At 41.2% G+C, this 25,146-nt stretch overlaps 1 protein-coding gene across 1 annotated transcript; it reads left to right on the top strand.

The window, feature by feature from the left end:
* The first annotated feature begins 1,260 nt into the window (after nt 1–1,260).
* ASNS (asparagine synthetase (glutamine-hydrolyzing)) lies at nt 1,261–24,046 on the top strand. Its single transcript, XM_063303670.1, has 12 exons — nt 1,261–1,372; nt 4,114–4,383; nt 5,943–6,180; nt 12,575–12,760; nt 13,194–13,295; nt 14,236–14,363; nt 15,063–15,189; nt 16,320–16,426; nt 17,509–17,609; nt 20,172–20,253; nt 20,657–20,812; nt 22,406–24,046. The coding sequence occupies exons 2-12, from the start codon at nt 4,135–4,137 to the stop codon at nt 22,613–22,615; spliced, it is 1,686 nt and encodes a 561-aa protein (XP_063159740.1). The 5' UTR covers nt 1,261–1,372; nt 4,114–4,134; the 3' UTR covers nt 22,616–24,046.
* The last annotated feature ends 1,100 nt before the right edge of the window (nt 24,047–25,146 follow it).

Genomic DNA, 25,146 nt, shown 5'->3' with positions numbered 1-25,146 from the left:
TAAGGCAATGGGCTAGAAACCAGCAGGACACTGAGAGTTCTAGTCCCACCTTAGGCATGAAAGCCAGCCTGGTGACCTTGGGCCGGTCCCTCTCTCTCAGCCCAACTCACCTCACAGGGTTGTGGTTGGTTTATTTATTTATTTGATTTCTATAGCTGCCCATCTCAACAAGTGACTCTGGGCGGCTTACAACAATAAAACCATAAAACAATTATAATTAAAAGTTAAAATATAAAATATAAAATAAATACAAAATAAATATATTTGGCTGCCAAGTGAGCAATGCAGAGATATTAATACAGCCAAGATACAGGACCATCCTATTTAGGTTGTGGGGAAAAGAGGAGGAGGAGGGAGTAGTAGGTACGTTCACCGCCTTGAGTTGTTTATAAAAATAATAAAGGTGGGATAGAAAATAAATAAAAATAAATAATGGCAATTGACTTCACCCTCCTTGGTGACCTTGACCCTTTGATTCCCTGGGTCCAAACATGAAAGAGGTGAGCCATTTAATTGTCCTTTTGAAAATTTATGGAGTTAAGATCTCAATCTAATACACAAGACCTCTGAGAGAACAAGAGAAGCCCAGGCTATTTCCTGCATGAGACTGGGTCTAGTCTTAATAAAAAATAAAAAAAGATCAGTCACCCATGAAAACAAAACAAGGCACACCAGGCCAAACAGAGTGAGTCTTTGTTTGGATAAATGGATAAAAATCAACAAGTGTCTCTTTTGGGCTTGAGGCCCAGGTCAAGTAGCCCTCCTGCCCGCCTCCCCCACTTTACATTCAGATGATATCATACTGAAGTCACCGAACAGCTCTACAGATGTTTTTCAATGACATCATCCTTAACAGCACTAAGTTATATCAAAAAATACACCCCGCTGCTGAGTTGTGCCCGGTAGCTCCAATTTCACAGGTGAATTGCATTTCAGAACGACGTGGCTTTTCTCCCGACCGCTGGAAGAAAGCCTTGCCCACGGCGAGGGCTTCCGGGGAAGCAAAGCGGGCACCCAGCCCAGCGGGAGCCGCCGGCGTAGCGCTCCTCCCCTTCGTTGTCCAGCGCTTTGGGAAAACCACCCAACCACCGCGACGCGGGCGGCTGAACTGGGAAGTCCGGGCGGGGGACGCGGGGCGGGGGACGCGGGGCGGGGGACGCGGGGCGGGGGCGGGGGCGGAGCGCCGGCTGATGAAATCCGGCTCGGTCTTACAGAAGAGCCCGCCGGGTGGGTTGGGTTGCTTTCCGCCGTGCATTTCCTTTCTCTTCAGCTCGGGCAGCGTGGTTCAGCCGCTGAGCCGGCTGGTCGTTGATCTCTTCTCACATGTGAAAGCAGCTTTTCCCGGTGCAAAATCCGAGCCGAAGTGAAAAGGGTAAGCCAGCCAAGGGATCTTTTTTTCCAAGGCCGGGCCGAACGAACCCGGGGCTGCTTGGTCTTCCACCCAGTCCCACTCTCCCTGTGTCGTTCAAAGCTGCAAAGCAGCGTGCGGTTTAGTCACCGGCTGCTGCGCTGCTGCATGGAAGAAACGCGCTGCAAGGTGGCCGTCCTGCTGGCCGCCAAGGCACCACTTCTTCTCCACGGAAGAATCGGAAGTGACCGTGATTAATCGTTTAAAAGTACAAGCAAACGACTCGTTAGAAAGCTGCACTTGCAGGCTTTCTGGCTGTCAGGCTCCTCGTAAACAGAAGTGGGCCCCAATCAACATCTGAGGCAATAAGTAAAAAATGCCACTTTCTAGATGTGCCCAGTGCTGTGTATCAGTTGTGCGTGACGTCTCTCCAGCAAGAGAGAAAAGCAGGAGAATGTAAGTTGTTATGCTGGGCTAGCACAACAGGCTAGCCTAGAAGTAGTTGCTGGCTAATTTGTGGTGCAGGGTGTTGTCTGAATTCACCCAGCGTGTGGGCAAATCCATGCAGTTGGGTGGACTTTAGTTAGAGGTGTCTGTGGCTGAAGGTGCTTTCCAGCATTCCACAACTCCGCATCTAGGTTGCCTCTTCTAAAGTTGAAATCTCTTCCAGAACTTCTCTTTCACACCCTTGCCCTTTTGCCCCTTGCTCAGTTTTTTCTTCACAACCCAGTACTGTATAAAAGTAGAGTCTGCTTTGCTTTCTCACCTCACAGACACATCCATGCAGTTTTCTTGGCAACTGGATGGAAGTTGCTTGCCATTGTTTTTTTCCAAGATGTTTTTCAACTTCCCCATCTAACATACAGCTCTGAAACTTTCTGGTGGTTTTCCATCTGAGTTATCTAGATCTGACCATGCTTGGCTTCCAGATCTAGTGAAAAGCCAACCAGGTGTTGTCAGATGTCTTTTCAGCATTTCATTCAATAATTCATTTAATTTAATTCTGTCAGAGGGACCATTTGATTAAAGCTCCTGTCTTCTGACTAATGAAAGTTATTGAACAGTTAGGGAACTATCTTAAAATGTTCTTATACTGACAAAGTAGTTTAATAGGGTACATTAATAAAATATATAAAATGTAATAAATTGTAAGGGTTTTTTTCATAATATACTCTTTTATGCCTTGTCCTGCTATTAATATTTGATTTGCTTTTCTGTTATGCGTAAGTCCACTTTTTTGTTGGTTTTAAATTTTTATATCATTTTTTTTTGTAATTGCTTAAGATTTTTGTTTCTATTGTAATCACCAGCTTTTGGTGCAATTTATGAATATTTTTATTTGCTTTATTAGGACCAGTCTTTGGTGTGCATTATGCAATTTATGAATTTAAGTATTACTTCAGTACTTAATGAGAGGATGACATTGAAAGAGTGACTCAAATTTCCAATAATATTTTTCTTCAAGTAGAAAATGAAAACACTTTATCTGACTAAGGATCCCTGGGAGACTGTTACTCATGGGCAGACTGATCCAACCATAGAAATAAAAATATATTTTAACTTGGAAATTTTTGTTTTTCAATTGGCAACATTTTTATATGCTTTTATATTTATGGATATGGTTGCTTGAAGATCTTAGATCTGTATCTGGAAAAAGCTGATGTAATATAAATCTCCAAGCTAGAATACAGATTAGAACACTGTTTTCCTTCTGCTTCCATGGGTCTTAAATTTGGATGCAGTTTTTGGCATTCCATAGAAAATGTGTATCAATTTTTTACAATAAAACATGCATGACGATTCATTAAATTGTTGTGCAGATTTTTTCCCCCAGACGCCCATACATTAATGGGAAAGTAGAGAAGTCACATGATGAATTGATAAATTTCAGGCCAGTGTGATACAGTGGCTAAAGTACTTGAACAGGAAGACCCAATCCATGACCATGGAGGTGACTAAGTGACTTTGGGCCAGTTACTTTCTTCCGGCCCAAGCTGTCTCGCAGTCACAGGTGTGTTGTTGTGAGGAGAAAGTGAGGGGTGACCCTTTCTATGCTTCCTTGAGCATCTTGTGTAGGATTTGTTTATCTGTAATTACAAACTCTTAGTTGTAGTCTGTCTAAGTAGACAGCTGTTACTTCATTCTCCTCAAATCCCATTTTTTCCTTGTGATTAGGAAGAAGAAAGGGATCCTTTTTTTTTCTTGATCTCTAAAATAAACAACCATCTTGACATTATAGATTAAAACTGAAATTCTGTTAATGGGGTGAGGATGTTTTGTTAAGAAGAGGAGCTTCCACTTGTTGTCCATGTGGCTTGACTCTGTGCCAAGCAAGATTGCACTTGTTTGAAAGCATTGCCAAATGTCATGAGGAAAAGTCTCAATTGCAATGAGAAAGTTGCTTAATTAGACTTTGTAATTGGGCTGGAACAATGGGAAAGATATATTTATATGCTTAATGCTGTACTGTGTAGAACTTTTGGAATAAGGTATGTACAGAAATGAAACAACATTATGAATTTCTTACGAAGTCCACACTAATAGAATAGGAAATTCAAAATTAGTATTACTAATGGATATGAAATTAACACAAACTAGTTTAAGTACCACAAAATATAGTTTAACTATTTCAAAATTGTTGAAATTTTGTGTGTGATGTGGTTTTTGTGACATATTACGTGTCACATTTATTTTCAAGGAATGGTGTAAAGATGTGAATTTCAGAACATTAAGAAACTATTTTCCTTGTTCATTTTTCTCCCCAGTAGCCTTCAGTCATCATCATCATGTGTGGCATATGGGCCCTTTTTGGAAGTGATGGATGCCTCTCTGTTCAGTGTCTCTCTGCTATGAAAATAGCCCACCGGGGCCCAGATGCTTTCCGGTTTGAAAATGTCAATGGCTTTACCAACTGTTGTTTTGGCTTCCATCGTCTAGCAATTGTTGACCAGCTATATGGAATGCAGCCTTTAAGGGTGAAAAAATTTCCCTACTTGTGGCTGTGTTACAATGGAGAGATCTACAACTTCAGACAGGTACATATATGATAAGAACTATATTCGAATGGTTTTTGTGGCATTCCCTTATATCTGGTCAGAGAACTGCTTCGTATGTTTCACGTATTTGTATATTGGTTCAAGTTGCTCTTATAAGCAACATATAAATTCCTTACGCTGAAAGGCAACATATAAATTCCTTAAATTGGAGATGGGCAATCTATTGTCCATATCCTAATTTTAACCCCCCCACCCCTTCAAGCAGTCAGCTCGAGAAATTGCAAAAATGTTGGGCCAGTGGATTAGGTAACTGGATACTTACAGCAGAAAAATGTAAATGAAGCAAGTGTTTGATGAAAGACTAAAATTTGCCATAGAAAATATGGGCAATTTAGGATTAAGTATTCAACAGGACCTCATACTCTTAGTGTTCTCTAAAATATATTGGGTGATTAGTAGTGGCAAATACATTTTTTCTACTATTTCCAATATGGGGATGATTCAAGTATTACTGTCTTCACAATCTCAACCAAAATGTCCAGTGTATCTAATGAACATTTGGATTCCACTGATTTTTAGAAACTTTAAAAAATAACCTCAGGGGATATATAATAATTTGGTGCTATTTTAGTATATTTACCTAAATTACTTGATTTTTTAAAATCGTTTTTATTGAAGAATTTTGTACAATAGTAAAAATGATACAAGTTTAAGAAAAAGAGAAAAGAGTAAAGAAAAGTGGTGAAAAGAGAAAAAGGAGAGAAAAAGAAAAAGCATAAAGAAGCGGCTTCCAATCTTCTGTATAGCAGTTACAAATCGATTTATCTTCTGTCCTCCCTCTTTAAGGTTACACTTAGATTACTTAATCTTTACTTATATCTCCTCCCATACAAGCTCCCAGGGTGGCATTCAATTAAAAGAACAAAAGACTACAATAAAATATGAGCACAGAGATGGAAGCCTCCATGAGAGAATGAGGATGCTGAATCCTGAAGCAAATAAAATCTAGTGTTCAGTGCTTGGAATGTCTGGAAGTACTTTTTTGAAAACACCTTTGCCCCAAAGACCAATGTACACAACAAGTAAACTTCTCTTGGTTGAGCATTCCTAACACAAAGTGCCACAAATGAAGGCCCTTTGATCATAATCATAAGTTTGACTGGCCTCTTACAGTACCCAACAGGATCATCTGTAATGCACAAGGGAAAAAAGGGCAGGGCTTCAGTCACATGGTTGTTCCTGCTATACCCCCCCCCCCAATGCTCTTTGTATACAACTATACAAATCTGTATATTTAGACTGTCCTATTGCAGTTAATGGAAATAGTAGGTTGGCTAAAACATACAACATTTCTGATGGTCTGCAGTGCCCTATCAATAGCAGGGAATTCTTCAAGCTAATAGATAATCTACAAAAAGGGAATATGTAGGAAGCTGAGATCTTCTTTCATTAAAGGGAAGCTTGCCTTTTTGTCATTTTTTTCTATTATTAACGTATAATTATTTTGGTGGTAGGCTGTTCAAAGTATGCTTTTTGTGTTTCTACCTGTGTATTCCAATTATGTTCCTCTTTAAAGATGTTTCTTTTCTTTTCTGTAGCTACAGAAACAGTTTGGATTTGATTACCAGACTTTAGTAGATGGAGAGGTAATCCTTCATCTTTATGACAAAGGAGGAATAGAAGAAACTGCCTCCATGCTTGATGGTGTATTTGCATTCATTTTGCTTGACAGTGCAAATAGAAAGGTGTTTCTGGGGAGAGATACGTATGGCGTTAGACCATTGTTTAGGGTCCTAACTGATGATGGCTTCCTGGGTGTTTGCTCTGAAGCAAAAGGTAACTCAGATTCTGGATCTTTCTGAAATATCCTTTAATATCAGTTTTGTATCTTAACTCTCATAATAGACCTAAGTTGTTACCCTATTTAATATTTAAGGTATCATGCTTCATCTCATACACAAAATCTCTTTTTGAGAATGAACCAGAAAGTTCCTAATGGTGAGATGTGACACCTTTCTGCAGAAAATTAAACACATGAAAGGAAAACAAGACATTAGTTTTGAAGTAAAATATTATATAGATTATTGTGTGACCTTGTTTAGTATGGGTTTTAGGTGTTTTTGTTTTTGTTTTTTGTTTTATTTTTGGGGTATTGTGAAAGAAATGTTAGAAATGGAAGTCCTTCAGATGTTGTTGAACTATAATTTCTATCATCCACTACCGACATGGACAGTAGGGCTGGCATACTTCTAAAAAATTACTAGGAAGAAATGTTGCAACTTGTATGAATATAAGCATAGCAAGAATGCATGCAAACTCCTCATTAAATCAGACATTACTTTTTAAGGCTTCTATGTAAGCCGGAAGAAGAGATGCTACTGCTTTAAGGAAATCATTAATTAAAGCTAATGCAACTCTTAAAGCAGTGACATCTTTTTTCATTGATTTTTTGCTCCCATTTCTTCAAATGTGCATGCATGGGCACCCCAAGCTCTTATGAAGAATGGTTTCTGCAAATCTTCTGTCCAGTCTTCTATGGTTACAATTTTGACTAGGTAAAGATGGAAGGGGGGCAATGGCTGGACAAAGAGTTGGAATATACAGACAAGCCTCCCCTTGCCTGTAATAGTCAGGCTTTTTGAATTCCCCCTATTCAGAGGATATAGAGAGGACCACAGTCTGTTATGTCCCATGAGGATATATTTCCGCTTGAACACCGCAACTATTGTGACCTGAATTAGGGTTATATGTCATGTTCATCGTTTCAATGTTCTGTATACATCGTAACGCTTCGCATGTCACTTTTCTAACCCGTGTTTGCGGGTTGGAAATTTCCAGCCGTGCCGGGCTGTAATCTTCTTATTGCAACTGTGGAATGTATGTTTGGGTTAGTGACTCTGTTCAAGGTTACTTTCTCAGGCCGATGTGGGTAACGGTTGCTAACACCTGGGAGGGGGTGGTTGCTAGGAGGGAGGAAGGGCGGGACCGGTTTGAAAGCAAGGGTTTTTAGTTTGTATTTCGCGGGCTTTTGCTCATTCTCAGCTTTCTTTGTATTTGCATACTATTCTTTCAATAAATCAGTTTTCATAAAGAACCCCCTTGTGAGACTGAGTATGTCAGAATAGGCAATCATTACATAAAGCTGAGAATCATAATTCAATTTTCCGCTAGCCCCATCCAAATCTTTGGTGAAGGGGAGCGCTAGCGATGTCAGAACCCAGGCTGCAAGAGAGCGAAGGGGGCGAAGAAGAACCAGACACCACAAGGGTGCTTGTGGTCCCGAGCTCCCGAGCTCAGAGGGCGGCCCGCCGGGATAAGCGGGGTACCCAGACGGAAGACCGGGGTTTACCGTCTGAGGTGAGCGGCGCGACAGGGGATGACTATCGAACCGGGGAGGAAGGAGACTCCGAGGTCGAATCGCCGCAAGCGTCCTGGGAACCGGAGATCCCATTGTCGCCTATGGTGGTGGTAACCACGGGGCCGTTGGAAGAACCTGTTACCCCCGCCCGCATAAAAGCACTAGAGGAAAAAATCGAATCTCTAGTTGCCCTACTAAAGGAAAACCCCGGAGGGTCGGGGTCCCTGCGAGAGGGTCCGGAGGAAATTCCAACCCGACAGCCCAAGCTGGTGGCGAGGTCCCCATCGCCCCGGGGAAGAAGTAGGACTCGGGTTTTCCGGCAATTGAAGGGAAAAGAGCCGGGAGTGACCAGGGAAGGGTCGCAGGCGGTGGGCAGGCGTGCGTTGGCATTCGTGGAACCACTTGAGCCGAAAGAGTCGACAAGAACCCCTCCGCCTTTCATGGTAAAGTTTGATGGCGATCCCACAAAGTTGTCCTTCTTTATTACCAATGCCAGGAACTATATGGAGGACTGGGGGCGAAGCTTTCGCTCAGAACATGGCAAGATTAATGCCATCGCCAACAAACTAAAGGGGAGGGCAGCGGATTGGTATGTACAGTTATGCCAAGCCGAAGCCTCGGAATTAGAAGAATTTGAGGAGTTCCTGTGGGTGTTAAAACAACACTTCGAAGACCCCTTGGCCCAGGAACGAGCGAAACGGGCACTGAGGAAACTTGCCCAGGGATCTCTCTCCGTCGCGGACTACGCCTTGGAGTTTAAAGCCCTGGCTGGAAAGGTGGAGGATTGGTCCCAGTCAACTCTAGTAGAAATGTTCAAACGGACTGGAGACGGAGGTCCTCCGATGGGCTTTGGGACGTGACGATCCGAAAACGTTGTATGGGTGGATTCAGCTGGCAGGCAGTGCTGAAAATGCCCTAGAGACGTTCGCGCATAACAAGGAACTGAAGCAAGGGAAGTCAAGTAAAAGTGTCCGTGCCCCGGGATTCCCAAGCCGCCCCAAACCGAAAAGTTGGGAGGAAGAAAGAGAACGGCGTTTTGCGAAAGGGCAGTGCCTGAGATGCGGGAAGGAAGGACATCGCGCAGCCGCGTGCCCAAGAAAGAGATCCGAGGAGCGGCCAGGAAAGCCATCCGGCAAGTCTCCGTCGGTACCGAGAAAGGTGAGGGCTGCCCGCGCGGAGGTCGATCCTGACGACAGCCAATTCGGGGGAGAGGAGGAGGAACTGGATTTTGAACAGCCAGCGGGAAAAGGCAACCACCTGCTCTGAAGGGCGCCGTAGGGCAGGTGGAAGGAGATGGGCGCGACCATGATTCGGTGAGTGGGAATTTTCCTACCCTGACGGTCAAGGTGAAATTGGGATCCAGTACCCGAACTGTGGAGGTGTGGGCTATGCTTGACTCAGGCTGCTCGCGCTCATTAATGCACCCCGATCTCGTAGCCGCCTTAGACCTCCCTAGGTTCCCTTTGAAGCGGCCAATGATCTTTACGCAACTGGACGGGACTATGGCTGGGGGGAAACCGGTCACCCACTCCACAGGGCTGGTGGCACTACAAATGGGTAGTCATTGGGAGAAATTACCCTTTGTCGTAGCGCCAGTGGGGGGCCCCTTGGTCATTTTGGGGATGCCCTGGTTTGTCAAGCAAAATCCTCTTATCAACTGGCTGCATAGGACTGTGACATTTGCTGATGGATTTTATAAAGTGCCAGAAAAGGATTTACTGGGAGACAATGAGGGTGGACGGGCAGCCACAACGACGGTACAAATGCTTGAACCGCTAGAAGGGCTGCCGGAGCAATACCAAGACTTCGCAGATGTGTTTGGAGAAAAGGAGGTGGATCGCTTGCCGCCTCACCGAAAGACGGACTGTGCTATTGAATTTCTGCCCAATGTAAAATTGCCTAACCCAAAAATCTATGCTATGTCCCCGAAAGAGTTGGCCACATTGAGGGAGTTCATTGACAAGAACCTGGCCAGGGGTTTTATTGAGCCAGCTAACTCCGGTGGGGGCACCTGTCCTTTTTAGACCGAAAAAAGATGGTTCTTTGAGGCTATGTACAGATTTCCGCGGGCTCAATGCAGTTTCAATTTTAAACAAATATCCTTTGCCCCTCATCAAGGATATGTTATCACATCTGGCCAGAGGTAAAATTTTCTCAAAACTAGATTTAAGGGAAGCCTATTTTTGTATTCACATAAGGGAAGGGGATGAGTGGAAAACAGCGTTTAACTGTCCTCTGGGGGCTTTCCAATATAAGGTGTTACCTTTTGGTTTATCGGGGGCGCCTGGGGTTTTTATGCAGCTCATCAATGAGGTCTTGCATGACCACCTGTTCAAAGGGGTGTTGGTATATTTGGATGATGTATTGATTTATACTGAAACAATGACAGAACACATTCACTTGGTGTGTCAAGTGCTCGCTAAACTGAGAAAGGCTGAGTTGTATGCTAAACTGTCAAAGTGTGCTTTTCATCAGTCGGAAATTGATTATCTGGGCTACAGGATTTCAGAAGGGGGCATTGAAATGGACCCTGCAAAAATCGAACCCATTGTTGCATGGGAACCCCCCCGCACGCGACGCCAATTACAAAGTTTCCTTGGTTTCGCCAATTTCTATCGGGCATTTGCCCAAAATTTTGCAGAAATTGCCCTCCCCCTCACTGACTTACTAAAAACTAAAGCTCAGGGGGATACGCGGCATTCAAAAAATCCAGGCGCGCTACTTAAGTGGACCCCAGCCTGCCAACAGGCGTTTGACGCGCTCAAACAGCTATTCATAACTGAACCCATCCTAAAGCATCCCGACCCAACTAAACCGGTTGTGGTGCAGGTCGATGCCTCTGACTTCTCTATCGGAGCCCTTCTGCTTCAAGCCGACCACTCGGGCAGTTTGAAACCCTGTGCGTATTTATCGCGCAAGTTCACGGAAACAGAAGGTGGCATGTTTGGGAAAAAGAGGCGTTTGCTGTAAAAGCAGCCTTGGAAACCTGGCGGCACTTATTAGAGGGGGCTTCTCACCTTTTGAAGTTTGGACAGACCATAAAAACCTTGAGGCATTAAGCACTAGTCGAAAACTCAGCCCTAAACAACTCAGATGGGCTGAATTTTTTAGCCGCTTTGATTTCTCTTAAATTCATTCCGGGGAGGAAAAACTTTCTGGCAGACGCTTTATCCCGCAGACCCCAAGATGCTGGCCCTGTGCCAATCGTTCAGGGTACTGTGTGGACTGAAAAGCAATTGGGCTTGGCGGTGACGCGCAGTCAGACGCGCACCCAACCAGCTCAACAGCCAGCCACTCCTCCTCCTCCCAGTCCGGGACGTTTGCCAATTCCGTCAGATTTGCAACAACAGTTTCTTCTCCACCTGAAATCTGATACTTGGTTGCAGGCAAACTTAAACACTGTTACTTTTGATGGGGATTTTGCCTGGAAAAATGATCGTCTTTATGTGCCGGAGGCTTTACGAAAGACGATCCTGGTGCGCTGTCATGATGATAAACCGGCTGGCCATTTCGGGTACCTTAAGACCCTCCATCTCATCAGACGTCAGTTTTGGTGGCCAGCCGTCCTGAGGGATATTAAAGCTTATGTAGCTGCTTGTCCTGTTTGTGCGGCAACTAAGCGCAAGGCTGGAAAACCCCAAGGCTTTCTGCAGCCTGTGGCTAACCCTTCCTATCCTTGGCAAGAAATCTCCATGGACTTTATAGTTGACCTACCCCCCAGTCAACGTAAAACGGTGATTTGGGTAGTCAAAGACTTCTTCTCCAAACAAGCGCATTTCATCCCCTGCGCTTCCATTCCCACTGCGCAACAGCTGGCCCGCCTATTTCTCGTACACGTGTACCGCCTTCATGGGAGCCCCTCCCGTTTGGTGAGTGACAGGGGCTCACAATTTACGTCACGATTTTGGCGGGCATTTATGAAACTGGTTGGAACCAAACAAGCCCTCTCTACGGCGTGGCATCCTGAGACAGATGGATCTACTGAGGCTGTTAATTCCACATTGGAACAATATCTACGTGTGTTTGTTAATTATCAACAAGACAACTGGGTGGATCTTCTTCCCTTTGCTGAAGTTGCTTATAACAATGCCATACATCAAAGCACTGGCCAAGTTCCTTTTAAAACTGTGTTTGGCCGTGATTTCGTCCCGATACCGGAACTCCCGCACCCGTAATCTCTGCCTTCATCTCTAACCGATTGGGCACAGACTCTGACAGACTCCTGGCAAAAAATCCAACAAGCACTGCAACATGCCCAATCCTCTTATAAAAAACATGCGGATGCAAAGTGCTCACTGCAACCTACATTTAAAGTGGGGGATAAAGTCTACCTTTCCACAAAGTTCATCAAATCACCACAACTGTCCAAGAAACTTGGTCCTAAATTTGTGGGTCCTTTTCCTATTGTTGCACAAATAAACCCTGTGACCTTTAAATTGGATCTGCCACATAATCTTAAACGTTTGCATCCTGTTTTTCATTGCAGCTTACTCAAGCCGTTTCTCCTGTCCGACCGATGGCATCCCCAACCATCGCCTCCCCCACCGATTATGATTGATAGCCAACAGCACTTTGAGGTCAAGGAGGTACTTGATTCTCGTCGCCAGCGGTCTACCTTACAATATCTCATTCGTTGGAAACATTTTCTACATCCTGAGTGGGTTGCTGCGCACGATGTCCGCTCTCCGGACCTCGTTGCTAGATTTCATTATAACACAAATAATGATTCTCCTGTAACTTCATGGTTTGCATTTCATAGTTAAAGTTGGTGTTCTGAAATCTATGCTTTCAAAAGTTATAGTGGCAGGCATTTTCTCTTAGCCAAGTGCAAAATGACAACTACCCACTCTATGTGCCATCTTATGTTTATAGGTCTGATCAACCTGAAACACAATATGTCCAGTGCTCCCAAAGTGGAGCCTTTTCTTCCAGGACATTATGAAGTTTTGGATTTAAAGCTAAGTGGGAAAGTTGCATCAGTGGAAGTGGTCAAATTTCACAGCCCTAAAGAGGAACCCTTGCATGCTGTCTACAGTACAATACAAAATTTGCCTTCAGGTAACAGCAATGCTCAGTTTTCTTCACTTGTTAGGCGGGTTGCATTCCATTCCAGTGAATGTTGGGCGGGGGGGTTAATTCTTGTCATGGGCCATACATGTTTGGAGGGCAACCTGTAGATTGAGGTGAATGAGGTCACAATCAAAAGGAATGGATTCAGCCACTTCAGGGGTGGATATTTCAGTCCCTTTCTCCTTCTCCCCCATGGATTGCTGGGGAAAGGATCTCCTTGGCGGATACTTGAACTGATACTGATTGGTTTGCTCTAGAACTTAAGCCAAGGGCCAGGTGTTCTTCAAGTTTCTTAACTTTTTTCCAAGGGGAAAATATCTTGAACTTTTGTATGCAGTTATTTGATAATGGATTAGTACTCTGAGAAAGAGCTTCACACTCCCATTTCACCTATTTTAATTAGACTTTATTTTCTTGGTAGGTGTTGATGTTGAAACTGTGAAAAGCAACATTCGACTTTTGTTTGAAAATGCTGTTAGAAAACGTTTGATGTCTCACAGAAGAATTGGTTGTCTTTTATCAGGTAAAATAATAACAACCACAACAATAACAGATCCCTTAATATAACATATAGTGAGCCAGTTTGGTGTAGTAGTTAAAGGTACCAGACTAGAAACTGGGAGACCTATGAGTTCTAGTCCCACCTTAGACATGAAGCCAGCTGGGTGACCTTGGGCCAGTCACTCCCTCTCAGCTCTAGGAAGAAGGCAGTGGTAAACCACTTCTGAAAATGTTGCCAAGGAACTACATGGACTTGTCCAGGCAGTCGCCAGGACTCAACACTGACTTGATGGCACAAATTTCCTTAATATACCATATGCAACTGCATTGTATTTGTAGTGCTTTTGTTCTATTAGCTACAACTCTTTACATTTAGGAAAAGTTTAATGAATACAGTATTTGCTAATAGAGCAAATTACTGCTTTTAAATGTTCTGCAGAGCCAACTACGTTAGATACACATTTCCCATATTGATAAAGGCATCCTATTTTCCGTCTTGATATCAGTTGATAAATCAGCAAAATCTAATCTCTGGTCAGTGTTTTTTCTAGCTAAAGGATGCAAGGCAACTTGGTGATTTTTCCCTTATAATTTATTTGACCTGTTTGAAACCATGAAGGCTTAATTCAGTGTAAAAGAGCTTTTAATAAACACTGACTAATGGGATTACCATTTGGAAAGAAAGTGCTGCCTAATTCTTTAGCTTTTGACTTCCAACTCTTAAACTATAAAAATGTATCCCATTAGTAAAATAAAGATATAGCAATAGAAAAATAAGAAAGAAATTAAGTGCTCGATGATTTTTCAAATAATTGCAAATTCCTCTAAAAGTGATTGGAAAGTTGACTTCTTTGGGAAAGGATTCCAAAAAGAAAAGAAGAAGTTGCTTTCAGTTGCTTAAAACTTCTAAATGATGAGAAAAAAAGTGACCACAATATCAGCAACAATTGATGTTTTACTAGGTGGCTTGGATTCTAGCTTGGTGGCGGCCATACTTATCAAACTCATGAAAGAGCAAAACTTTTCCTACCCCTTACAAACATTTTCTATTGGGATGGAAGATAGTCCTGATCTACTGGCTGCAAGAAAGGTATGGTGGTGGTATTAGCTTACCAGTTCTGTCATTATGCATTTGTTGTCATACCATATGCAGAATGATATGGGGCACAGAAGCACTTTCTAAAGAACTTTGGCTTTCTGGTTTGCATTTAAGCAAGATTCTAGGCTAGAAAGATAGAATGGATAGTCTATGGCATTTGAGCAAAATTTCACAGACCAAAGCAGGTTTGTTGCAATTCAGTAAAACTGATTGTTAGTAGATTCAAAGCAAGCAAAGAGAATGCTTTGTCCTGGGGTGTATAATTATTTATATGGCATTTGCTGGCATAAGATGAATTGATAGCCCTGTGTATTGCTATTGTTGCTGTTAGACCAGTTCTCTGTGATCCCTCTCAGGAGCAATATGCCATTGAACACATGCTCTTGGCTAGCAACAAGGGGGGAAGATTAGTGCATTCATGCCTTATTGCAGCTTCCAAAAGGCACTGATTGGCCAGTGAGGGAAATGGGATGCTGAATAAGATAAACCTTCACTCTTAGGTTTCTAACATCTGTGCCCTGGATAGCCCATGGCCTTGCTCCATTAGAGCAGCAGCAGAATGAATTAGGGAAAATAAAACACACTAATTTGTAAAACATACATTGCAGAATCCTACTTTCCTTGACTCCATACTGGATGACTTTGAAAGTTCAATTTGACAAGTTTAATATAAATGGTTGTTTTTAATAGGTAGCAGCTCACATTGGAAGTGAACATCATGAGGTCATGTTTAGTTCTGAAGAAGGGATTCAGTCACTGGAAGAAGTTATATTTTCCTTGGAAACATATGATATCACAACTGTACGAGCCTCAGTGGGTAAGATTCTCAAAGGATGGGAGTTGGTCTGCCTTCTTACACAGCCTTGCTTTGGAGCAGGATAAATACATGTATAAACTAAGCAGAATCTTAGTCCTTCAGTACTTTCTTGCATAGGGCAGCATCCAAGTACCTTTTTTTCTGCCTAGCATTGTATTTAGTGATTGACAATGGAAAGAAACCGCATGAGATTAAAAGAAGATCGAAAAAGAATTTCTTTCTGCATAACCAACTAATAATGGATTTGATGGATAACAAGTGCCGTTTACCTGGTTACCCTGTCTTTATAGTAATAAAACCTTCCATGCCAAACCATACGGATGTTCATGTGAAAGTCTGCAATTTACGTGGTAGAGCATATTCTTGCATATGCAAGGTCCCAAGTTTTATGCCTGGCATTTCCAGTTATGGTGGATGAGATTCCTGTTTGAAACCTTGAAGAGCTACTTCCAGTCAGAGAAAACAGTATTGCATATTATGAGCCAGCGTTTAAGGCAGCCACTTATGGCCCCTCCACGTTATTATTATCAGCATGATGAGAACTATAGACTCCCTCTCCTGGCTTATGTTCTTACCTAACTTAATACATCTCCGTATTACTTCCATTGCGTAGAATCCAAATTCAGGTCTGTGGAAAGGGTGCCAGAACTTCCAGCCATCTGATGATGCTGGTTATGTGTGTGTTGCTAAATGAGACAGGCTTAAATGTGAAAGAAAGCTGGGTTCCCAGGAAATTGGAGAGAGTCTGTGATGAAGGAGCTACAAGCAGAGCTCCTTCATTGGAAGTGCCTCTGCCCAGTTTTTAATTCATCAAGGTACCTTGATCCTCTCTGTAGCGTTGGTGGTGGTAGAGGGGGGAAAGAATACTATGAAAATTTAGATGCGTGTAATGGGGCTGGTGGAGAAAGTTTACTTCCACCAGCCCAATTACATGCATCTAAATTTGCATATATTAGTTATGTAATTATATTCATTATTTATGTAGATCTCAATATAGTCCTTGTTGAAAGGCTATGAAAAATATTTTCTCATAATAACTTACTGTGAAAAATATAACTGCACCTTGTTCTAGTTGTGCAAGACTTTAGTAAACAGTTTTGCGGGGGTGGGGGTGTTGTTTCTCGTTGTAGGTATGTATCTGGTCTCCAAATACATCCGAAAGAAAACAGACAGTGTAGTCATTTTCTCAGGAGAAGGATCAGATGAGTTGACCCAAGGATATATCTACTTTCATAAGGTAGTATTAATCATTCTTGCCTGTGCCCAAACAGCACAATAAGAGAAAGTTTTTTTTAAAGTAATTTTTGATAGGTTTTAATGTTTATAAATATAGCTGAACTTTAGTTGCAGGCAGGAAGAACTGAGCAACTAACTATTCCATTCCATCCCATCCAGAGTTGAGAATTGAAAAGAACATGAAACCCATTATCTGTTTTGAGTCTCGGTTACAGATGCAGAAGTGGGTATATGTATATTTGCCCCCCACAAATCCAGCAGCAGTGGCTTAGACGTCATGTTCTGATGGTGTCAGTCATGGGGGAGGGAGGGATCCCAGGTTGTTGGGAAGGTCCCTCTCTTCCCTGATGTCCCTCTCTCACACAGACATAGCTGTTTAGATTGTGATGGAGAAGAGGGAGCATTGATGGTTCCCTCCATCGAATCACTCTTGGTGGCTTGAGGGAAAATAATATCAGCTGAAGTGGCAGGAGGTCACACGTGAACAGGAATAGGTATATGCGTGGAGCACTTGTTTCCCCATGTACCTGATGTTATTTTGAAATTTTAATGAGTATAAATTAACATAAGATGAAATGTCAGGGTGCTGAGTTTCTGTGATCCTCTGTGAAACAAACTTGAGACAGTTCTTATATTACAAGTACAGCAGTAGGACACCTCTGGTTTCTGTGCACTTCAAATGGTGGGAATAAAATGGCATTGCAAATAAGATATGGGTCCATATCCAGTGTGTTTCTAGGAGAATGCACTTCTGCTTATACAGAGTGAGGCATTCTGTATATTTACTATTCTAGAATGTCTCCCACCCACCTTTCTGGCATGGCTTTTGAAGGTGTAGGGAGGTTCAACACACAAAACTAGTTATTTAGTCTTGTGTGAGTGGAAGTGCTTTCTGCTAGTGCAAAAGCCCATAATCTTTCTGGGTCCAAGCATTTCTACAGCATTGTAAGTTTGTGGAATGGCAACCTTATTGCTCCTGAAGCAAAAGAAATATTTTCAGCGCTGTTTATGACATGCACGCAGCTATGCATATTAGCAGCCCAAATGCCTTTGTGTGAAAATAATCTCCATACTCTTTTGTAGGCACCAACAGCTGAAGAAGCTGCTGAGGAAAGTGAGAGGCTTCTCAGAGAGCTGTATCTGTTTGATGTTCTCCGTGCTGATAGGACAACTGCTGCCCATGGGTAATGCTCAGCTATAGATCTTTTAATTCCCCTTCATACTCTCTGTGGGTCTTATACCTTGTTTCTGCATCTGTGCCAAAACCCTGTTAGGAACTTTCTGTAGTGGAGAAGATTTTTGATGAAGAGTATGTTTCACCTGTGCAGTCTCCCATCTGTTCTTCAGTCTTATCACTGAGAACTTTTTCCATACTTTGTGCAAAGTACAGCTCTTCTATATTCTTTTTATTTCATTAAATTTTTTCTCTTTGCTTTCTTCTTTGCATTTATATTTTTAAACAAGAGGACAGGCATAAGAGAGAGAAGCTATGAAGTTAAATCTTTGGACTTCAACCCTTTGCAATATACTCAAGGTCTATGACCTCCAGATCACTGTTTTGCTAATGCTCTTTTTATGGCAGCAAGTTATGCCCAAACATGGCCATTTCCTTTGCTTATTTTGTCTGGGTGAAGACCTAAAGTTGATTATTGCATCCATTGGAAGAAATTCATGAAACAAAACTGTCTGAATTGATTTTCCCAGGTGAGAACAGTTCCTTGGATGTTTAATGGCAATAGGTCCCTCAGATTCTTCAAGAATGTCCTTGCTTCTCTCTTAATTTGTTCAAGATCTCTGGCAATGTCTATCTAAGTATTCAGGACCTTGTCAGTACTGATGAGACCTCCATCACTTACACCAGTCTGGTCTCTTTTATATTCATTTACCCAGAGTAAGAAAACAAAAGGAAAAGAAATCCTCCTGCAAAGGGAATTTGCAAGAAGATGATGCTGATACTAATGCTGAAACCCTTAGGGATATTGATCTAGCACTGGTGCCAAGGCCATCTCTATAACTTAGTCAACAAAAGTTGCCAGTTATATCTTGATACTGATGCCTCTACTGCTTTTAGTGTCACTCAGTCTGAGCCGTTCTGGGGCAGCTTGCTATAGTATCAATAGCAATTGCATCCTCAATCTCTGCTGCCTTGCATTTGCTTCCCATGGCATTGGAAGCAGTATGATTGCTCTCCAATGTACAGAGTTTTGTTGCAGAACTGTTCCTCATAAAAGTTTGCATCATCAGCCCTGACGTAATGTCAATGATTGATTCTATTCCTCCCAAATGTATGACTACTGAAATCATGATAGTATCATGTATCCTTGTAACTCCATAGTAGCTAAGTCAGGCTTGGTTTCCAGCTCTGGCTGATTGTCATGAGAGACTTAATTCATTTATTTAGAATAAATACATTTATTTAATTTGGGCTTTTGCCAAAATGAGACTTTCTCTGAGTTTCAAGGATAGTTGATGTCACCAGCCGTATCACGGGGTCGGCCTTTTTTGTTCATATAACTTTATTTATGGTTGCTTATCTTTGACGGAAGGTCATGAAGTAGTCATGCACATTTATATATATTGTCCACCTTCTTCAGGTGTCTGCTTTGGTAGGGGTTCCTGAATTGCTGCATTGGTCCAAGGGAGAATGGGAATACCACATAAGTGCATGTCCAGTTGGGGCATTATCCTTAGCTATAGAATGTTCCCACTGAGACTACAGTATAGGGCCAGATTTATATATTTGAAGGAACAGATGACCACTAGAAGAAGTTCAATTACAAGTATGCAACCTGCTTATTGTGTAATGATGAGATTGGAAAAATAATTGTCAGCACAACTTGAGTTAATCATCAAAAGGGGTGATATATTAAAGTTCAATTGAAATTCTTTAACATTGAATAAATAATTATCCAGTTTGAACTATCCTAGAAGTATTTTGCAGAAAAGAAGTGATTTGCTGTCCAGTTTACTGGAGGAGAGTTGAATAGCCTTCCTGATTGGAAATTGGAGATACCTCTGCCTGAGTAGCATGCTAGCTGAAGATGAGGGGAGGCATGGTATATTGAAAGGGTACTGATTTGGGGAGGGCTAATAGAGAATTTATATAAGTAAGGTTACACTTGAACAGTGGCCTTGTCTCATATTTATTTTATTCATTATTTATATAATAAGGCTTTATGCCACCCAACCCCCAGTGACTCTGGGCAGTTCACAAATAAAAACACAGAAAACAATAAAAGAATAGTAAAAACAAGGAACAAAAGATGGCAAAAACTGGACAACAACAAGAAGCAAACCCATACTACTCAGAAGGGGGCTTCAGTCACCTTTGCCAAAGATCTGGAGGAGGAGCCAGGTCTTCAAGGCCCTCAGAAACACCAGCAGGGTGGGGACCACCTGGATCTCAGGGATAACCTCATACCAGTGGGCAGGCACTGCTACAGAGAAGGAACACTTCTAGGGTCCCAATAGTTGGCATTGTTCAATCAAAGGAACCTGGAATGTGCCATTTACAGTATCAGAGTAAGCTATAAGGTGTTTGGGTTACTTTTGGTGTAGTGTGGTGTATGAATTCCCTAGTTATAGCTTAGTGTTGCCAGGCAAACTAGACAGTGGTGGTTTTTAAATAAATCATGAGTTAATCATGACTTAGTATGTGTCAGTGTATAACTTGTACCAAGTGCCTCCCTCCAATCCACATTTATATGCTTATTTTATACACAAATAATATTTGTTTCTGTTTTCAGTCTTGAACTAAGAGTTCCATTTTTGGATCACCAGTTTACTGCTTATTACCTTTCTTTGCCAGCAGAACTCAGAACCCCAAAGGTAAGATAGCTATTACTACTAGCCAAACTAGGAAATTAACATATAACCATATGCAGGTTATATTGTACATTTAAGTTTTGCTGATTATTCTCTGAAGCTTTTTCACTTGTATATGCTTGTGATTTTCCGCTTTAGGTTGTAATCATCAGTAGACTCATTGTAGATACATTTTTTTAAAATGGGTCTTAACTGAAGTGACAGATTTAGCATTCAAACCTAAATTCTCAGTCAAGAGATTATATCATAGACTTTGAAGTTGGTGGGACAAATTATTCTTCAAAACTATGCTGAATATGGGATTGTCTTTCTGATCTGCTTCTGAAATAATTTTTGGAATTTCTGAAGTATTTATTGCTTAGAAATGTATTTTTATGTATTTTTTTTATAATTTATCTCTTCACAGAATGGAATTGAAAAGCACCTCTTAAGGGAAGCCTTTGAAGATACTAACTTACTGCCTAAAGAAATACTTTGGAGACCCAAAGAAGCTTTCAGTGATGGCTTAGCTTCTATCAAAAAATCTTGGTTCTCCATACTGCAAGACTATATTGATCTTCAGGTATACTACTGCTTGTTAATATTTTCTTCTGATTGTTACTAATGTAACGGGTTGAATTTTAAAGCCAGTCTGACTAAAATGCTATTTAATCTATTTAATAGAGCTGGTGTAACTATATTGAAAGTAGATTATTAAAAACCTAGGGCAAAAATGGCCAATCTGTGAACCACATGAAGCCCACCAGCTCTGCATATGTAGCCTCGCAGAGTGGATGGGGATGACATTTAGTTTGTTTGTTTTGGGGGGAGGGGTTGGGTAACTGAAGGGCCAAAATTGCTCATTAAGCTTCTACTTAAAAACTCTGATTTTTCCCGCTTTTAGGATGAAGGATATAAGATACAGTGGTTCAGGATCTGGATCTCAAATCTTGAGTTGCAACAACATTAGCCCTATTTTCACTTAGGACTGTCTTTTTCAGAAGAACAGAACTGGAACAGAAAAAAGAATTTGAATTAAATCTTGACTCTTTGAAAGAATGAATGCTACTTTGATAAAAAAAATTGACTTGTTCCTGCAAATTCTCAAAATATATTTAATTTACTCTTATGTGGGTATGCGTGTATACATGTGCATGCACACATAACCAAGCTTCCAAGTTTATTGATTAAAAAACATAGATGTAAGACTGGGATTAAGAAGGCTCAGGTTCAAATATCCATTTGACCATGAGGTTCATTGAGTGACTATGGGCCAGTCACTGTCTCTTGATCCAGCCACAGAAGATTATGATTGCAAAGATAAAATGAGAGATGACACTCATCTCCATATATGCCAACATGAGCTCCCCAAGGAAAGGTGAACTGTAAGGATTTTTTTTTTTTTAAATGTGGACCTTTTGTCAGCCCTTCAAAGTAGGCAGGGTCAAGACACAGGCATAGCAGTGATTTCAGGAATGTTCTTTATTGTTGTAGGGTAGGATAACAGAATCTTGCAAGCCGGTCAAATTTGCTCTTTACTCTGTCTTACACCAAACAAAATCAAGACACACTTTCCTCTTTCCCAGGACTGAGTAATCTTTTCTAAAATTCCTCCCTTAACAGTTCAATAATTTCTTCCCCATTCCCAAGGCCAGATCTACATTCTACACATTTTCATTTCTGTTTCTATTTTTATTGAGCTGTATTTCATATCGTGTTTTTAGGTATATGTATTTTGGTATATTTATTTTAAAATAATTCTACAGTGCCTAGAGAACTTGTAATATAGATGGCCTTATATAATAATATTGATAGTAATGGTAATAATAACAGAAAACATTGGTCCACTGATGGTTGCAGAAATGAACTGAACATTGTTCTAAGAAAATTCAAATGAGTTCCTCAGTGTTCCTTAGGCAGAGGTATCTGCAGTGGGAATCAAATCTGCAAGAGAGCAGGTGCAGCATCATGAGACCCACCCACACCCACCGTGGACGACTTTGTCCTTAGGAGTTGAATACATTGCTTCTGAGCTGTTTAGCCCCAAGCAATCTGCACTGTGATTAAAAAACAAACAGAATAAACAGAGAAACACATGTTTCTGTTTGTAACTTCTAAAATAAGGAGTAATTTATGATGAAGTCCTCATATGTTACTTCTTTATATCTACCCATAGGTTGATGATCTTTTGCTGGAGAAAGCTGCAGAGAAATTTCCATTCAATCCTCCTAAAACAAAAGAAGGTTATTTTTACCGCCAGATCTTTGAGAAGCACTACCCGGGGCATGCGATTTGGCTCCCCCACTATTGGATGCCAAGGTGGATCAAGGCCACTGATCCCTCTGCTCGCACGTTGAAGCATTACAAGTCAGCTACAAAAGAATAGCTTTTGTTGTATGTATATTGGAAGGGGGAGAAATGATTTCTCCAGAGAGCTTGTTAAGCAAGATGGTTCCTGTTGGCCTAAAAGGGAAATTTAAAAACAATGTTTTTTTTTAAATAAATGAATATAATAGTCTCTTTAGATAAAATAGAATGTTATTGCTGATTCCAACCACTGCCAATAACAATAGTTTCTCTTAGCCTTAAGCTGCACTATGCAACAGCTGATGTACTCTGAAATCAAGCTTTGGTAAAACCAAAGCAAGGACTCTGATTTTAAATCTTCGTTCAGCTAGTTTTAATTCACACTGAAGTCAAATTAAATTTAAATGATCTAAGCATACAGAGAACTAATAGTGTTTTAAGTGCACTTTTTCTGCAATTAATGAGCTGAAATAGATTTTTAAAAAGTGGTATGTGTCTTCTTGTACAGCTAGTCTTCTGAGTGCAAGTGGTAAATACAGAGTTATTTTACAGTGGGAAAGGATGATTAAGATGGAGAACTAACTGTGTTTTTTGTGAGTTTAAGTTCCCCCCCATAATAGACTCCAAGTTATTTCCAACAGTGTGTATCTGGGAATGCTGGACTCTTTTGGAGCCTCAGAGCGATTGCCATTTTCAAGTCAGAAAATGTCCCTGTAAGAACTGACACCATTAGTCCCAATATTGACCCAACTCATGCACAATTGGAATATGCAGGATTCAGGTTTATTGAGAACAAGTGTACAGAACAAAAGAAAGCTGTGATTAAAAGATTCCTGCCTAAACTCATTCATTAAAACTTTCCAATGTCCCACTCCCCTCTCCTGTCTCTTTCTCACCCAACTTCTAACGGTCAGCGATACCAGCCGCAGATGTCTCTGGCAGTACAACCTTGACTCTTTCTGGCCCAAACAACAGTAATTCACACTCCCTGCAATTCCCCACTCCCATCGTCTTCCTTGACACGCGTTGATCCATCATTGCAGATGATCACGATCAGAAGATTCAACAATCCTTTGATTGTGGAGTCTGACAATCCCTGTGGCCAGGCCTGGACAACCCACAGTTCATAGCTTTTTAACCATATTACAAATTATGATAATTTGTCTGTCACTGTTTAGAGCTGTGCAGAAGAGAGATTTCATATAACTTTTACAAGATTCCAATATAATGGCATGCTCTCAGCAGAATCCTTTTTACACAATTGATGCAACTCTCCAGCTGCAATTAAGCATTGAATCTTTTCAGTAAAGCCTGTAGAATTAATCTTCCAAAATGAGAGGGCTGTTAAAAGCAAATCCATATAGAAAATGTATTTTATAATTCTAGTTATGCAGGAGATTATTTTATAAGCTAAAATTGTCTTAATATAACATGAGGTAGCAGAGAAAAGTTCGTATTTCAAAAAGTTAAACAGTACTTGAATAAATGACTGGGCTTGTTAATATAAAAACAGTTTTGTTGGTGTTTTTTTTTTCTGTTTAAAACCAATTCTGAAACCACAAGATGGCACCCTAGAACTTCCTGATATATTTTAAGAGCAGTATTTATACCCTCTCTACTCAAATGTGTCCCAGACTCTCAACGGCCTGAGTATCTACTGGATTATTTATTTATTTACTTACTTACTAACTATCCTGCCTTTATTATTTTTATAAATAACTCAAGGCGGCGAACATACCTAATCCTCCTTCCTCCTCCTATTTTCCCCACAACAGCAACCCTGTGAGGTGAGTTGGGCTGAGAGAGAGTGACTGGCCCAAGGTCACCCAGCCAGCTTTCAGGCCTAAGGTGGGACTAGAACTCTCAATCTCCTGGTTTCTAGTCCAGCACCTTAACCACTAGACCAAACTGGCTCTTTACTTGCAATGTATAAGTTACCTCGTAATGCACTATTTCCACAATGTAGCTCACAACAATACATTAAAGACAAATTACAGTGCAATGCACATAAAAAATGGGCAGAGCTTTGATGGCACCGTTAGGGCCATCATCTTGACTTTTTTGACCGTACCCTGGCTATACCCCACTCTTAATATGGGAAGAAATCATCTCTCTCAATACGTAACTTCCTAAAGAAAACTCTTCCTATCTGCTTGTGAAGAAAATTGGTTTAGTGACAGAGTATGCTCAGAGGAAGAGGACTAGATTAAAAAAAAATCCCTTTGAAATCTGTCAAAAATTCCCAAGGCACACAACTTAAATAATAAATGTAATTATAATCAGACATATTTTTCTTTAAGCTCTGATTTAGCTTATTAGAAAAAGTAATTGCAGTAGCAAACAAGCTTGCAAAAACAAACTCTAGTACAAATTCAGAATCTGTAGGTAAAATGGCTCTTCAGCAAAGTGATGGGATTGGCAAAACAGGCAATACAAACTATAAAGAAACAATGCAAGCAGACACTTTTCCAGGCTGCCCATTCCATTTTCTCTGTGTCTGTGTGTGTGAGTGCGTGTGTCTCCATGCATGGGTCAGCATTTGTTTTTTCCATCATTGGAAAGGTATTCCTCTTTTTCCATGGTTTGGGATTCTCCCAAGGCTGCAACACC

This window comes from Candoia aspera, chromosome 4 (assembly GCF_035149785.1).
Source record: "Candoia aspera isolate rCanAsp1 chromosome 4, rCanAsp1.hap2, whole genome shotgun sequence".
NCBI classification, from domain to species: Eukaryota; Metazoa; Chordata; class Lepidosauria; order Squamata; family Boidae; genus Candoia; species Candoia aspera.
The sequence above is the reverse complement of the archived record's forward strand: the minus strand, read 5'-3'. Positions and strand labels throughout refer to the sequence as shown.